Raw genomic sequence first — 16,448 nt, forward strand, 5'->3', positions numbered from 1 at the left:
CCAAATACAATGTCATCAACATAAACTTGAACAAGGAGCATATCATCATTAGATGCTTTAATAAATAAAGTAGTGTCGATGGTACCCCTTTGAAATTTATTTTCCAACAAGAAGGCACTAAGTATTTCATACCAAGCTCTTGGAGCTTGTCTAAGACCATAAAGAGCCTTAGTTAATTTAAAAACATGATTTGGAAATTCTTTATGTTCAAAACCGGGGGGTTGAGTCACATACACTTCCCTATCAATAAAACCATTAAGGAATGCACACTTAACATCCATTTGAAACATTTTGAAACCCTTATGGGCAGCATAGGCAAGAAGCAACCTAATTGCTTCCATTCTAGCTACCGGAGCAAAAGACTCATCAAAATCAATACCCTCTTCTTGATCGTAACCTTGGACCACTAATCTAGCTTTGTTACGAACAACTTTACCATCCTCTCCCAATTTATTTTTGAAAACCCACTTAGTACCCGTTACCTTCTTACCATCCGGATGAGGTACTAATATCCAAACCTCATTCTTGTTGAATTGAGCTAGCTCTTCTTGCCTCATTCTTGTCAAATTGAGCAAGCTCTTCTTGCATGGCTTTGACCCATGATGGATCTTCAAGAGCTTGTTTGACATTGTTGGGCTCTATTTGTGACAAGAGAGCAAGATTGCTAGGTTCGGTTGGCCTTTTGGTGGATGACTTGAGAGGGATCACCAATGATGAAGTCATGAGGATAACCCTTCATAGACTTCCATTCTCTAGGCTTTCGGACAGGTGTTGAGCTTTGATGAACTTCTGGTGGTCTCACTGTTTCAGTTTCTCGTCCCTGCGCAGGAGATAAATCGGGAGTTTCTCCTTCAATCTGACGAGACAAAACTGGACTTGCAGATTCTTCATTCTGGATAGATTTGGGATTTTCTTTGCTTGTTCCAGCTTCTTCTCTATCGGAATCATTATCTATCACAGTACTGGGAATTAAGTTAGAATCACAAAAAGTAACATGTATGAATTCCTCTATAGTTCTATGATTTTTGAGGTAAATTCTATAGGCTTTACTAGTAGTGGAGTATCCAACAAACATGCCCTCATATGATTTTGGATCAAATTTGCAAAGATTTTCTTTATTATTAAGCACAAAATTCTCACATAGCATGGCCCTAGTCATTTCTTGAAGGCTTCGATTCCTTCTTTCAACCACCCCATTTTGTTGGGGTGTTCTAGGGCATGAAAAATTATGAGAAATCCCTAAGTCATCACAGAATTTTTCAAAATCTTGATTTTCAAATTCTCTTCCATGATCACTTCTTAAATGGGCAATTTTCAAATCCTTTTCATTTTGAATTTTCTTACAAAGGGTGGAAAAAGCATAAAACGCATCATTCTTATGAGCAAGGAAAAGTACCCAACCGAATCTAGAGTAATCATCAACCACAACAAGACCATAATGTTTACCTCCCAAACTTTGAGTTCTAGTAGGACCAAAAAGATCAATATGTAACATTTCCAATAGCCTTTTGGTTGAGATTCCATCTTTTAATTTAAAAGAGGATTTTACTTGTTTGCCCAATTGGCAAGCATCACAAGTAAGATCCTTATCAAACTTGATGTTTGGAATTCCTCTAACCAAATTCCTTTTGACTAGCTTAGAAATTTGGTACATGCTAGCATGTCCCAACTTTCTATGCCAAAGCCATTTTTCAGATTCAAGTGAGGTAAAGCATGTTACATTTTGTTCCTTTAAATCCTCAAGAGTTAATCCATACACATTATTGCATCTTTTAGCTTCAAATAAAACATCCCCAGTTTTCTCACAGACAACCAAGCAAACAAACTTCTTAAAGATTTTATCTCTTTTATTTGCTTATATTGCAAATGAGTGTTTTGACAATTTTGTTTTACCATGAATTTATTTTATTATAATTAGATTGAGTTTTATAATTATTTTATTTATGATTCAAGTTTATCTAAGCTCCAGGAATTTAGCTCAAGTCTCGAAGTTGATTACCTTGAATATATCAAATGCTGATCATATAAAATTACAATAAGATGTAACTCAATATTTGTTGGCTAAAGCATATAAAAATATTTAAAAAGATTTTTGTACAGATTAAAGTAAGTAACTACTTAGTACTCACGTATTCTGATCACATCGTTGTCCATAAATCTTGCCTACTTGAAACAAGGCTGACTTCCATGCTTCCAACTTGTGATTGTATCTGCCTTTTTCTTCATGAGCAGCCATGGCTTTTCCATATTCATTGATCTGGTACTGCACATCTGATCGCTCCACATGGAAATAGACTGGGAACACTGGTCGCTTTCTTCCGTTGTCAGAACACTCCATGATCTTGACGAGTTCATCAAGGCAGCACCTGGAAGTTGGATACTGATCACAGAGTATAAGAATTGACATCCTTGATCTTTCAATTGCTTTGAGAAGAGAACCTTCGATCTCCTCTCCTATTCTCAGCTTCTCGCTATCTCTGAATGTCATGATTCTTTTGTTGATCAAAGCATGATAGAGAGCGTCTGTGAATCCAAGCCTTGTGTAACCTCTAAAGCTCAAAAAAACATCATACTTGAAATGTGATGATGAACCTGCCATGGTAACAGTCCTTGGAAGGTCTTGCAATAGTGATAAGCTTAAATTGCAAGTGGAAGAGTAATATAAGAGTCCAGATTCAACAAATGGTGAAGTCATTACAAGGTTAAAAATTATAAAATTGTGGATGTAATATGCAGCCAAGTTACTTCGTGATTACTGAGTCTAAATATTTTAATTACAATTTCCACATACATCATATATATTGAAAAACAGATAAATGGTTATAAAATAGTACATTTAGCTTTCATGCATGCTTTTCCACCAACAAGTTGCTTACCACTTGGATTGAATTGGAGAGACTACATAGTTTATTTGCATTTTACAGTTCTCTAATGGGACGGATAATCCGAGCCGTACATTAACAATCACCGGAGAGAATGAGAACAGAAAACTCACCTTGACGACGCCGTATTACTCCAATGCAGGAACACTGAACATTCTCCTGCTTCTTTAATGGTGGCAATATCATAGATCGTCCACGTTGCTTTTCTGCGAAGAAACCTACCTGGGACAGTCATGCACATGGTCCAATTTGTGCTACACTTAGTTAAAATTGGAATTGAATAATAGCTTACCCTAATACAAAGGTTCTGATTTGATTGATTTTGCAAATTGCTCTTTTGACACCAATTCGAGATTGCAGCAATTGAAACTAAAATGACGTTCACCTTCATGTGACCTTCTCAAAAACTCAAATTTCACTCCATCCTTCAAGAGATGGAGTAATGCGGTGATTGTCATTATCAAGGGAGAAGGGAGTGAAAGAAGCAGGAACATGATGATGAGGATTGGAGAAAGCCGGAGACGAGAGGTGTTGTATTGAGAATTTGAGACGGTGAGACTTGTGAGAGTTGAGTGGAGACTTGTGACTTGAGAGGGAGCTGGGGGTGTTCGGAGTTGTATCCTCCAAAGTTTGAATTTTACTTTTAAAGAATAATAGGTATTCGCTAAAGTGAAATTCAAATTTTAGAGGATTTAAATCCAGAAATGCTGCCATGGTGATTTTTTATTTTTTTTTTGGTTAAAAAGAGTTTTTTTTGTCGGTTAAAAGATTTGTAAATAATAAAATAAGAAGTTAATTATTATTAAATTTATATTTTATAAAGTCAATTAAGCTTTTAAAAGTATAATATCTAAAAATTTAATAAACTTTCTCATTGAGAAAAATCGTAACAACAATTAAATGTAGCCTTACCCTAAAGCTAAAGCATGCAAAATAACCCTCAAAAACCAAACTTACACTTCAAGAACACAACATTATCAAATACATAACAGTTAACTAACATATACTCCTATATTAAAATTTTGCAACATGCTACATCAAATCCTAAATTCTTATATCCATCCACCAATGAATAACTTGAAATCTATCAATGTTTCATTTGAAACCCATCAAACACAACCTCCTAGTAGATCTTCTATACAAATCCTAGATTCATCAATCCAAAGTCTAATAAGATCATGGCAAAGAAGGCAAAGGTGGCTACATGTTTTCGCCACATCATCATCATCAACCCAACACCAACAAGTTATGAATAATAATGCACCATGGAGGAACCATTTGGCCAATTTCCTACAATCAAATTGGGTTCATTTGTTTTCAATCTCGTTGCTCATTGTGGACCTCATCATCACAATTCTTGAGCTATCTTCATCTTTGGTTTCACCATGTCATCAACAAAGGATGAACAAGGTAGAAAAACTTGGTCTACATTGGATTGGAATTAGTATCCTTAGTTTACTTTCGGTAAAGTCTATGGCTTTGTTAGTGGGGTTAGGCTCTTCATTCTTTAAGCATTTTGGGTATGTTATGGATGGAGTTGTGACCATTGTGGCTCTGTTTTTGGAAGTGTTTCTTGAGAGAAAAGGAGGTAGTTTATTGATTGTAGTGAGTTTGTGGCGTGTGATTAGAGTGGTGGAGAGTGTGTATGAGTTAAGTGATGAAACAATTGAAGCGCAAATTGAAGGTATAGTTTGTCAATTTGAGGCACTCAAAGAAGAGAACATGATGCTCTTAGAAACAATCCAAGAAAAGAGCTAAGGCCATTGAAAAGCTCAAGGAGGATTTAGATAAATGTAACATTGAATTTGAAGCTCCACCCCCCTCATCATGAATTCAGGAAATTTTGATATTCACATTGTGGCCTTCTATTTATTGGTTAAAGAAGGCATTTTCAATTCTCCATCAATGACTGTTGGGGCCTCAAAGTAATAGAAGAAATATACTATTTGTATTTATTTTTATTGTAGAATACTAGTATGAAATTTGGTGAAAACTCAGGTGGAGTCGACTTCACGTAAAGATCTAACGGTTTTTAGCTATCAACTTCATGTGAAATCAACTCCATCTGAGTTTCCACCATGAAATTTATATGAGATGAGTTTTACATCTTATCTGAAAATAAAAAAGCGATTATTGATTCAATATATAAAATTAGGACAATGCTAGATGCAGGAACGATCCAGGAATTTTAAAATGATGGGACGGAATTTTAGACAAATTTTTTATATTTTTTATTATATTTTTTCATTTCATAAAAGCAATTTACACATAACATATAATTATTGAGTTGATTTTTCAAAAAATTTATTAATATATATATATATTAAAAAATTATAATTTTTTTTATAATTTTATTTTTAGCATAAAAATTGTATAAAAGAAACATAACAATATTAATAATATATTATAAAATTATAAAATATCAATAATTTATAATATATTTAATTAAAAAATTATCACATATCTTACTAATTAAAAATTTATAGAAAAATTATAAATTATTAATGATGTGAAAGACAATATTCTTATAGAATATTTTTATAATTTTTTTAACAACGTAAATTTAAAAGAAAAATGAGTATTTTTCTATAAGAAAAGAACATCTAAAGTACACAATGTGATTACCAAAACATAACTAGGTAAGTCATTATTAATATTTTAGGGTAAAGTATACTTTTTGTCCCTAAAGTTTGGCAAAAGTTTCAAAAATACCCTAAGTTTTATTTTGTTTCAATTTTGTCCCAAAAGTTTTCGATTTGCATCAAATATACTCTCGATGGCTAAATTTTCAAAAAATTTAAGACTAATCTAACAATAATGTATGAAATTATGCTTGATTTGCTTGTGTTGAGGGTTGTTTTTTATGAAATTGTTGTTAAATTGGTCTTAAATTTTTTGAAAAATTAACCGTCATGAGTATATTTGATGCAAATCAAAAATTTCTGGGACAAAATTGAAACAAAATAAAACTTAGGGATATTTTTAAAATTTTTGCCAAACTTCAGAAACAAAAAGTATACTTTACCCTAATTTTTTTTATTTTTTTAAACACATATCTCATATACAAAAATAGTTCTTTAAAATTTTAGGGTTAGTGGGTCGAGAGCCCAAGACCACTACTCACCCTCTCTAGATCCCTCTCTGGCTAGATGTACATTAAATTTAGTCATCAAAATCAATAACTATACAAAATACTTTTATTTTATAATTGAAACCGATGAAAATGCATTAGTTATAAATAAGAAAGCTGTGTAGTTTCTCATAATTTGTCTATAAGTTTGGTTACATGATATTTGTAATAACTTGTTCTTAATATTAATATGTAAATGATAAATTAAAATATTATTTTGATCATGATGGTTAAGACAGTAGTTAAGTGAAGAAATTATGGAGCTTGGAGATAGGAATGAAAAATTGCATATAAATATATGCTAGTGGACATGGAGATCCATGCTAATTGATAAGCTAACCCCAAAATCCAAACATCATGCAATCTAGGAAAAGAGAGCGGAAAAGTGCATGAAAAATGGCAAAGGATCACATACCATTTAAATGTCATACATCTAATCCAACAAAATGCTCTAATTTGGAATCTAAAACAACCCCATTAGGAACAATGAACTTGTTGAAAGGATAGCATTGACAAAATTTAGAAGCAGAGGAGGAGCAAAAAACATCGAAAACTAGAGAGTGGAAATGGAAAGGGAAGTGTCATTTAATATCTTTTGAAATAAGATATTTTGAGATCACAGTTATGATTCACCTTAACATCTTGCAAGCTGTTTGCCAATTCATCAGAGGGTTCAACGACATGGACTTTTGCCAAGGTTTTCAAGGACCACAGTTGTTTCGGAAGCTCACGCAATTTAGAACACTCCCTTATGAGCAGACGACGAAGGCAAGGCATTGCACCTTCCGCTAACACCCAACTTTCAACTTCCACTTCCACCATTTTGAACACTTCAAGTTTAGGGAAATCCCCAGCTGCACAATCAAGAGGGTCTGATATGGTACCGTCTTCTAGTTTCAAAGCTTGGAGGTTAGGAAGCTGTCCTAGAGCCTTCATGGAACTGGAGTCCACCTTACCAAACACTTTGATGGTAATCTTTGCAAGATTCAAAGGAAACATCATTGCATCTATTGAAAGATCTGAACGACAGCAATGTAGTTTCAGCATATGAAGTTTGCTTAGATGCTGCAAACTCAATAATAATTCATGCCACGAAGGATGTTTCTCCCTTCTAGGGTCCAACCATAAAGTCAACCTTTTCAAGTTGGGAAATCTGCCGTCCCTGAATAGTAACGCTGTTGGTGTATCCAAATCCACTCCACTCAGAGTTTGAAGATTCCACATTCTTGTTTTTGTTCTGCTATCCTCTCCAGGTAGACCCGCACCAACTGAAGATAATATATAGACATGTCTTAGTCGCTTGAGCTTCCAAAATTCATTCGGAATGCAAGACGTGCTCCAACCCCTTGTATCCATGGTTTCTAAATTCAAAAGGCTCCATATACACTCAGGAGTTTTTCTTGGTTTAGAAGTTCTAGTTATTTTCAAGTACTTTAGGAAGATCATTGCGGGAAAATTAGTGGGTATACCTTGAAACCATGCTCGTCCTCCCAAATGTAGCACTTGAACTGATTGGAAGTTTTTCAAAGCATCATCTGAATAATCCTTTCCAGCAAAGATGAACAAGGAACGAGTGCTTGATTGGTTAGTTTCCACTGAAGACATGTAAGAAGTTTCACTGCACAAGAAGGACAATCTTTGAGGGTTGCTTAGTGTATGGATATTGGACACTGTGCAAACCTCGAAAAACTTGTCAGCTTTGCTCAATACTATGCAAAGGTCACGGAAGAGATCATGGATTAGGCATGTTTTCATACCCCCATCACTCCTCCGTGTTGCCACATGTACCATGTTACGATCCACTAGCTCTTTTAAGAATTCCTCACCAACTTCTTCTGGTTCTGGAGCATTTGGTAATCCACTTTCTTGTGGTTGTATGAAACCTTCAGCCATCCATAATTGGATTAATTCCCTAGCAGGAATCTCAAAATCTTCAGGGTAGATACCAAGATATCTAAAGCATGGCTTCAGTTCTTTAGACAAATTGTCATAGCTATGTTGTAGTAGATGCATGACTTGGGTCTCGTCCCTGGTGAGATGCCAGTGGATGCGCTTCTTAATTCCCAGCCACTCACTTTCCAACCTTTTCTTCTTGGCAACCACCCCTGCCATGGCAACAATAGCAAGCGGTAAACCTCCACAACTTTTAACAATTGATCTACCATGAGGCTTCAACTCAGAAGGACACTCTTTACCCGAAAACACCTTCTTGCAAAACAATTCCCAGCTTTCTTTTTTATTAAGGAAGGGAAGATTGCAGCTTCTTGAGCCTGTAAAATTTGCTACCTGTTCATCACGACTCGTTATTAAAATTTTGCTACCAGTGCTTCCAATTAGAAAGGCTGATTTCAGATCGTCCCATACTTCAGGCTTCCAAATATCATCGAGCACTATCAAGTACTTTTTCCCCTTCAGGTAATTTCTCACTTTCTTCTTTAGATCCTCCACTTCTAAATTTTGATATGCAGATTTGGACTTCATCAAGTCTTGGAGCAGCCTCAACAATACATCCCTTGGCTCGTAATCTTTGGAAACACGAGTCCATCCGCGGGTAGGGAACAGATTCTTGACCTCTTTATTTTTATAGATCTTTTGAGCAACAGTAGTCTTGCCCAATCCACCCATGCCAATGATGGAGACGACGTGAATGTTGGCATCATACAGCTGCTCTTTTACAAAGCTCCAGTATTTTGTAAAGCCCACTACATCTCCTTCCTCTACATCATCTTCCTCAACCTGTCCACCAACAAAGTGGTACTTCTTAATCTCAACACCATTACATAATCGATGCTCATCTAGCACACCTTCATGTCTTGTTGTTATAATGATCCTACTACCATGACCAAACCAATCTTCTCGTCCTGCTAATGAGTTCAGTTGTTGGATTTTATCAACATCATCCAAAACCAGAAGAACTCTTTTATGGCCTAGCCTGTGTATTATTTCAGAGGATCCTTTGAATGTGCTTCCGATCTTAGACTTGACCTCCTCTCCCATCTCAGAAAGAAGTGTTTCTTGTAGATGTTCTAGACCACCACCACTTGCATTTGTTTTCTCACTGATATTAGAAAGAAAACTTGCAGTTGCAAAGTGAGGCCTAATCTTGTTATACAGCTCAGCAACAAATTGGCTTATTTCACCATCTCCATGAATTCCCAGCATCAAACAGGTAGCACAAGAATCAATCTGTAGAAGTGATTTTGCCACTTTTTCAAGTTCAGAATCACATCCAAGTGGATGGTCAATGTACAAAGGCACGGGAGGAACGCTTTTCGTGACCTCTTCAACAATCTTGATAATAGCCTCACCCCATGCTCTGCAAACAACATACATACACATTTTCTTTCTATTTTAAATTTTTTTCTTCTTTTATACGAATTTATAAACTACCAATAGACAAATGAATCATACAACCAACAAGACAAATCTCTGTCATTTATCTTGATAAACAGATGTGAAAGTTATTGCTATATCCCAAATTTTTGTCTCTTAAGAATTAAAACAAAAAAAGCTCATAATTGGACTCTTAGAAAAATGAAGAAACATCATATCTATTACATATGTTTGTTTTAACTTTTTTAAAAAATTAATGTAATAAAATACTGTTGAGTTAAGACTTAAGAAATTAACTAAATTATTTTGATGATGACAAACATTATTTTTAGTGGGTTAAACACCCAATTAGTTTTTAATATAATTTGATTAAGTGTTGCCGGCCAAAGAAAAACAAAACAGCGGCCCAATAAGATGGAAAATATAACCAAAACCGGTGGGATGTCAAATAAGGGAAGTCCAAAAGAAACAAAGCAATGAAATCAGATGGGCTAAATGAATCAAAGCCAACCCAAGCCCGATTTGATCTCACTCAAAGCTGATCCCTTCAAAGTCCATTCTCCAAAGGCAATGTTCACTTTTTTTTTCTTCGGTCAGAATTCAGAGAAGTGAGAGCGAGTTTCGTTTCTAAGTCTTTTCATCAAAGAAGAAAAGAAAGAGAAAGGTTGAGCAAAAGGTTGAGGTCTAATCACCAAAATCAACCCATCTAAGCTAAGGCAGAGGTCAAAGGTAACTTATTTCCTCTTGCATGCATATTGCTTTCTTCTCCTCTTCCCCAACTCTCTGCCACTCCAAATTGGGATAAATGAAGAAAGTAACCTCTACTAAGCTCTGCTGCAAATCAATCGCTCAGATCTGGTTTACCATTGAAAGACTGTTTCTCTTTGCTTTCCTGAGGCTTTCGGTCAAGCAAGAGAAAGTCAGACTCAAACTTCTAATTTGGGGATTAACTGGAAAAAGTGATATGATAAGTTGGTAGCAGACAGCTCAAGAAGTTGACCTATGAGAGAACAACTCAGCAACATGCAAGGAGATATAAAGAAGATTTTTCATCCTTCAGAAAAATGAGAGATAACTAGTGTTTTTGAGGTTTATGTTCTGAGAAGGGTTCTCTGAAGAAGTTCATCAACTTGGACAATGCTTCCTAGTCAAAGAGGCATTCCGCCAGAATGAGGAATTAATTCAGAGGCAAGCAAATCTGGTTCATCACATAGCAAAGAGACTGTTGAAGCATCAATCTTTTTCATATTTTACAGATTGTAATTTTCTTTATGAGTGGAAAGAGGTAGAGAGAAATACTTGAGAGAAAATCCTAGAGTGATTTCAGAGGTTGATTCTGTGTCTTATATTTTATACCAGTGAGGTATTCCTTTCTTAGTTGGGTTAGCACTAAGAGTAAAGAGTTAAGTATTAGCATAACCAAGTCAAGTTAGGTTAGAACTTGAGTGTGAAAGGATTGTGTCAATCCTGTAGAATTGGTGTATGTAATACTTTAACTATAGTGGAAATTCCACCAAGCAACTGAACCAGAATACATGATGGTGTCAACTTCTCTCTTTCCTGTTATATTCTGTTTTCTGATATTCATGAGATAAAACTAAATTGTCTCATAAATTTTTTACTGCTGAGTTCAAACAGATTCAGACAGAAAGTGTGTTTTAAAAAGGTTATTTCGTTAAAAATAAAAGAAGGTCATAAATTCAACCCCCTTTTCTAAGTCTTCTACAACCTTCAAATACTGATTAAAAGAATAATTTAAAAGATAGTTAGTTGTGCTGGAAAAGTAACTACTCACATGCCAACGAGCTATAGCTCAAATGGCATAATCTCCTCATTCTCACCCAAAGATTTTGGATTCGAGACTTCGAGTCTCAGTCCTAACTTTAGGAAAAAAAAAAGAAAAAAAAAGTAACTACTCACATGTTCTTATTGACGCATAGTCCACTTTTATTGCCTACTGCAAACAAGGCCGACTTCCATGATTCCAACTTGTGATTGTATCTGCCTTTATTTTTATGATTAGTCATGGCTTTTCCATAACTTTTTCTCTGGTACTTCAGATCTGCTGGTTCCACATAGAAAAATATTGGTAACACTGGTCGCTTACTTCCGCTGTTGGAACATTGCATGATCTTGACGAGTTCATCAAGGCACCACCGGGAAGTTGGATACTTGGCACAGAGTACAAGAATTGACATCCTTGATCTTTCAATTGCTTCCAAAAGAGCGCCTTCGATCTCCTCCCCTATTCTCAGCTTCTCGCTATCTCTGAAAGTCTCGATTCTTTTGTTGACCAAAGCATGATAGAGTGTGTCTGTGAATTTGAGTCTTGTGTCACCTCTAAAGCTCAGGAAAACATCATACTTGAAAGGTGAAGATAGTGTTGCAGTTGCACCCTGATCTGATGATGAAGCTGCCATGGTAACAGTCTTTGGAAGTTTTTGCGATAATGCTACGCTTAATCGTAATTGGAATAATAATAATAATCACGAGTTAACAAAAGAAAGAGTAAAATATGTAGAAATGGAGATTAGGTGATGGATGAAATCATTAGTCATTACAGCCAAACGCGGAGCAAGTTTCTTTAATTGTAAATATTTATAATTGCAATTTAGTAATGGGAAGTGCTAGGTAAACAATGACTATCTTGAACAACATGAACAATTACCAATCAAATAAAAATACACTACACCATAATTTAGTACTACTAATTAAATTTACTCTTTTAATCCTATTAATTCACATTATTTACACATTGTTAAAAAATGTTGTTGGTTACCTATACTTTTCCTTTAGTAATTTACACTTACATTATGTATGTTTGTATAATTAAAAGATACAATAGTTATATGACTTATGAGTAGTGCTTGTTTTTTGGTCGCTGCTTTATGCATTATTTATTTGCTAGCTGCTACCAAGAAGCTGCTTTCTTCTCGTGGATTGAGATTGACTTGGAGAATGCATGTCGAGTCCACATATATTATTTGATTCTAAAAGTCCTCTAATAATTCCTTTGTATTAAGTTGTTACGGTAGGTAACCGAAGATTAAATAGGTAGATGGCGTTTGGCGGCCCAAGTGTGTGAAGGAGGAGAACTCCGGGTGGATCTACAACTCGGGAGGCTCCGTCCAACTTGTGCTCGCAAGTGAATGGGGGGTGGTACCTGCAAAGACACTCCGATGCCTAAGTTAGCAAGAGTGTGAGCAGGTCTAGAGAGTATTGGACTTAGAGATACCTGAGGGGTGTCAGTGTATTTATAGTGGTGAGCCAATAACCACCGTTGGTGTAGTGCCGTATCTTTAGGATATTAACCGCCCCATTATCTTTGGGAGGTTAAGATATGGCTTTAGGAAGCGGTTAGAGAGATTTTAGGGGCGGTTACTCATTTGAATGAGTGTTTATCTGTCAGCTAATCTCATATCCGACTTCTTTAAGGCAAGTCGTGGTTGGTACCGACTTCTTATGTGAAGGTCGGTATTTAACTAGGCTTAATCCTTTGGGTTAGGCCTTTTATTTGGACTTGGGCCTTTGGTGTTGGGCCAGGGTATGAACAGTGCCCCTACTTGAGCCCAAATTTTCTTTAAAGTTTGGGTTCAAGTATTTAATCTCGGGTTCGTAGCCGACTTATTTGGAGGAAACGTGGGTCTTATAAACCGATGTGATTTCGCGACCTTTTGTTTCTGACAGTTACGTCTTTCAAGCGTCGTGTCCGTTGGGGAAGTATTGAGGGCTTTGGTAACGGTGCAATCTCATTAATGACTGCTCCGTTTTTACCATTATGCCCCTTGGCATGTTTATAAATACTTTCCCTCTCTTTTCATTTTCCGTTTCTGCAATCTTTCAAACTTCTGTTTCTTTGTTCGTACGTGCTATACTTTCGGGCTTCGGAGACTTCTGCTTCCTCATTTTCAGAAAGAGGTCAGTTTCTTTCTTCGTCTTTTGCATGACTTGGTTTCGTAGAGGAATAGTTTTGTAGATTTTACTTGGTTCTTTTCTCCTTTCTAGAGACCTTTTTTATTTTTCTTTTTCCTTTTTCCCTTTTGTAGGTTTTCTTCATTTACCTTTAGGAAAAGAAAAAATGGCCTCCGTAGATTGGGTTGATGTTACAGTTCTGGGGGAAGAGCCGTTGGTGGATGCGGAGTTTATTACTCACCTTCGTACTCATCATCGGCTCTGTACCTCGGAGGAAGACGAGCCTAAATATGAGTTGCTTGTTCCCAGTTTAGAGGACCGGGTTTGTCATGGGAGAGCCAACAACACGGCCCCCCACTTCTTCTTTATGTACGAGTGCATGATCACCCGTTTGGGCGTCTTTCTGCCCTTTTCGGAATTTGAGATGTCTGTCCTACAGCATTGCCGTGTTGCCCCTACCCAGCTTCACCCCAACTCCTGGGGTTTCTTGAAAATTTACCAATTTATTAGCCTCGCTTTAGATTTCCCGACTACTCTGAAGATCTTTTTTCATCTTTTCCATATGACCAAACCCTTTAGTGGGCTGAATAATAAACAACAATGGGTTTCCTTCCGAGCCATACAAGGTCGGAGGATTTTTACCCTTTTTGATGAATCCTTCCATGATTTTAAAAATTTCTTTTTCAAAGTGCAAGCTGTAGAGGGTCACCATCCCTTTTTCTTGGATGATAACTCTCTTCCTCGCTTTCCTTTATACTGGCTGGAGGCCATCCCTTGCGAGAAATATAGTTTGGATGATGAGGTAGAGGCTGCTGTCGTGGGGTTCCTCCGAGAAGTTTGGGGGAGGGCCCCCTATTTGGACACCAAAAAGTTTCTCCAAGGGTCTCCGACCTTTGTTCAATCACAGCTAGGTAGTTTTTCATCATATGTAGAATTCCCGACTTGTTGACCTAATATTCCGACTTGTTTGATTCTTTAGCTGTTTGTGTTCTTTTTTCAGAGATGGCAAAGAAAAACGCTCAAGAATCTTTTCAAAGGGTCCAGGAAGCTAAGGCTAAGTCTCGCGCTCGATCTGGGGATGCCAGGGTTATCTCTCCTCCTCCTCCTCCTCGTAATGTTGGAACTCTTTCCAACCCTATGGTGATTTCTTCTTCAACTCTCTCTCAGCCGTCGTCCCCCGTCGTCCGACCTGCCCCCGATCCCAAGAAGCGCAAGCTCCTAGAGTCTGGCTCTTCTGGGGAGGTAAAGGCGGATGCTCTTGTCTTCGTCCGAAAGAATATCTATCCCTATGCCCGTATAGGTATGGATGATATATCTGTTCGGAGCCACCTTACCACCATGGTCGAGGAGAGCCTTAAGGCGGCGGGGGTCTGCGGCAAGCTTTTGGACATTTTTGATAGGGCTCCTCTCAGCTCCTTAGGGGCGTCCTCGAGGGTTTAGGAGCTGGAAGGGAGGCTCCGTATGTATGAGGAGCATGAGGGTGAGTTGAAGAAAGAGATTGCCAAGTTAAAGGAGGAGAGAGATACCCTTCGGGAGAAAGGAAAAACTTTGCAGGCCCAATGTAATATGAAAGCAGAGTTGAGGAAGACGGCGCAGGCCAGCTACCAAAGCTTATTCAAGGATCATGTGTCTGTGAAGACTGACCTGCTTAATTCTCGGAAGGCATACGAGGAGTTAGAAGACTCTATTGCCGAGGGCGCCGAGGAATCGTGGAGGATTTTTCTGGAGCAGGTCAGAGTTATTGCTCCTGACTTGGATCTGTCTCCTTTACATCCTGATAAAGTTGTTATTGACGGCGCCATCGTTGATCCTCCTGCCCCCGAGGTCGTTTCCGAGTCAGACCTGAAGACTCGGGGGCAGAGGATTATTGAGTCTCCTCCTCGCTCCAAGGATGCCCCGAGTTCTGCAACCGTCATTCCGACTTCTTCCTCAGCTTCTCTTCCCGGCCCTGGTGGTGCTCCTCCTGGATCTGGTGGTGGTGGTTCCTCTACAGCTCTGAAAAAGTGACTTTATATATTTTTATGGCTATATGGGGGCTCGGCCTATGAGTCCCCCCTTTTTTAAACTTTATTTATCTGCTTGTGTTGGTGGTTGTGAGAACAATTTCCTTTGGCCTTTTAAGGCCGTAAACAAAATATTTATGGCGATTGCCCTTTTTTGAACAAGGGTGTAGAAAAATAAATGCCCTTTTTTGGATAAGGGTTCTAAGCTACCTCGTGCGTGCATGCTTTTCTGTTTTCGATATTTTTTGATCTTTTTGGAAAAACCTCTTTGTTGGCTTGCGTTGTTTTCTCCAGCCTTTTTTCGTTCAGGGGCTTTTGTGCAGCCTTTAAGCTTTTTCCAGATTTTCCTATCTCTTTTGTTATCCTTTATACTCAACTTTGCTTTAGTGAGTTTTTATGACTTAGGTTATTTTTGTGATGCGTTTTTCATCTACTCGGAATATTTCCGAGTTTCTCTACTCGGGTTCTTGTCTCGACTTACGAGTCGGACTGTTCCCGAGTTTAATACGATCAACTCATACAACCTCTTTACACCGACTTGTGCCTCGTCGTTTTATCCTGACGACCATCTTAGGTCGGTTCATGGGATTTTCACGTTTTGTCGAGCTTAAGTCGGCGCGTTTCGTAGAAAGACTTATAAAAAATAAAGGAGGATATTAAGAGAGATATTGTAAATGAAAAAGATCTTTATTAATTGGGAAGGTACCTTCTTTGCTACTAAGGGTCTTGATAGCCTATTTGATGACCTATTTTTCCCTTAGTCTCTACTATGATGCCTCGTTAAAAACCCTTCTTCAGAAAAAACCCTTTTTGGGAAAAAATCACGAAGTTGGGAAAAGAGTACATCAGGGAGTAGAGTTCGCTTTTAACTGTAGTACCTTTTCATATTACAAGCATGCCACGACCTTGGTAGCTTAGTGCCATTCAGGTCGGTTACTTTATAATAACCTTTCCCTAACACTTCCTTGATTTTGTATGGCCCCTTCCAATTTGCGGCGAGCTTTCCTTCCCCTGATTTGTTGACTCCAATGTCGTTTCTGATGAGGACCAGGTCATCCAGGACAAATGCTCTTCGAATGACTTTCTTGTTGTATCTAGTAGTCATCCTTTGCTTTAATGCCGCTTCTCTTATTTGGGCACCTTCTCGGACCTCGGGGAGCAAGTCGAGCTCCTCTTTGTGCCCCTGTA

The 16,448-nt window shown here is 37.5% G+C and overlaps 1 protein-coding gene and 1 long non-coding RNA gene across 2 annotated transcripts in view; both read right to left on the bottom strand.

Annotated features, from left to right (window-relative positions):
• The window catches only part of LOC127746527 (uncharacterized), a 10,744-nt gene extending 7,296 nt beyond the window's left edge, over positions 1–3,448 (bottom strand). The window contains exons 1-2 of the long non-coding RNA XR_008008206.1: positions 3,175–3,448; positions 2,593–3,100 (exon numbers count right to left, since the gene is read on the bottom strand). This is a non-coding gene — a long non-coding RNA (uncharacterized LOC127746527). The remainder of the gene's footprint in view (positions 1–2,592; positions 3,101–3,174) is intronic.
• Positions 1–11,790, bottom strand: part of LOC110280612 (toMV resistance protein Tm-2(2)-like) — a 28,990-nt gene extending 17,200 nt beyond the window's left edge. The window contains exons 1-2 of the mRNA XM_021141738.2: positions 11,266–11,790; positions 8,299–9,328 (exon numbers count right to left, since the gene is read on the bottom strand). Of these exons, the coding sequence (XP_020997397.2) occupies positions 8,299–9,328; positions 11,266–11,765 (1,530 nt within the window). The 5' untranslated portion in view covers positions 11,766–11,790. The remainder of the gene's footprint in view (positions 1–8,298; positions 9,329–11,265) is intronic.
• Positions 11,791–16,448: the final 4,658 nt, after the last annotated feature.

The sequence above is a fragment of the Arachis duranensis genome, chromosome 4 (genome assembly GCF_000817695.3).
Source record: "Arachis duranensis cultivar V14167 chromosome 4, aradu.V14167.gnm2.J7QH, whole genome shotgun sequence".
In the NCBI taxonomy this organism is placed as follows: domain Eukaryota; kingdom Viridiplantae; phylum Streptophyta; class Magnoliopsida; order Fabales; family Fabaceae; genus Arachis; species Arachis duranensis.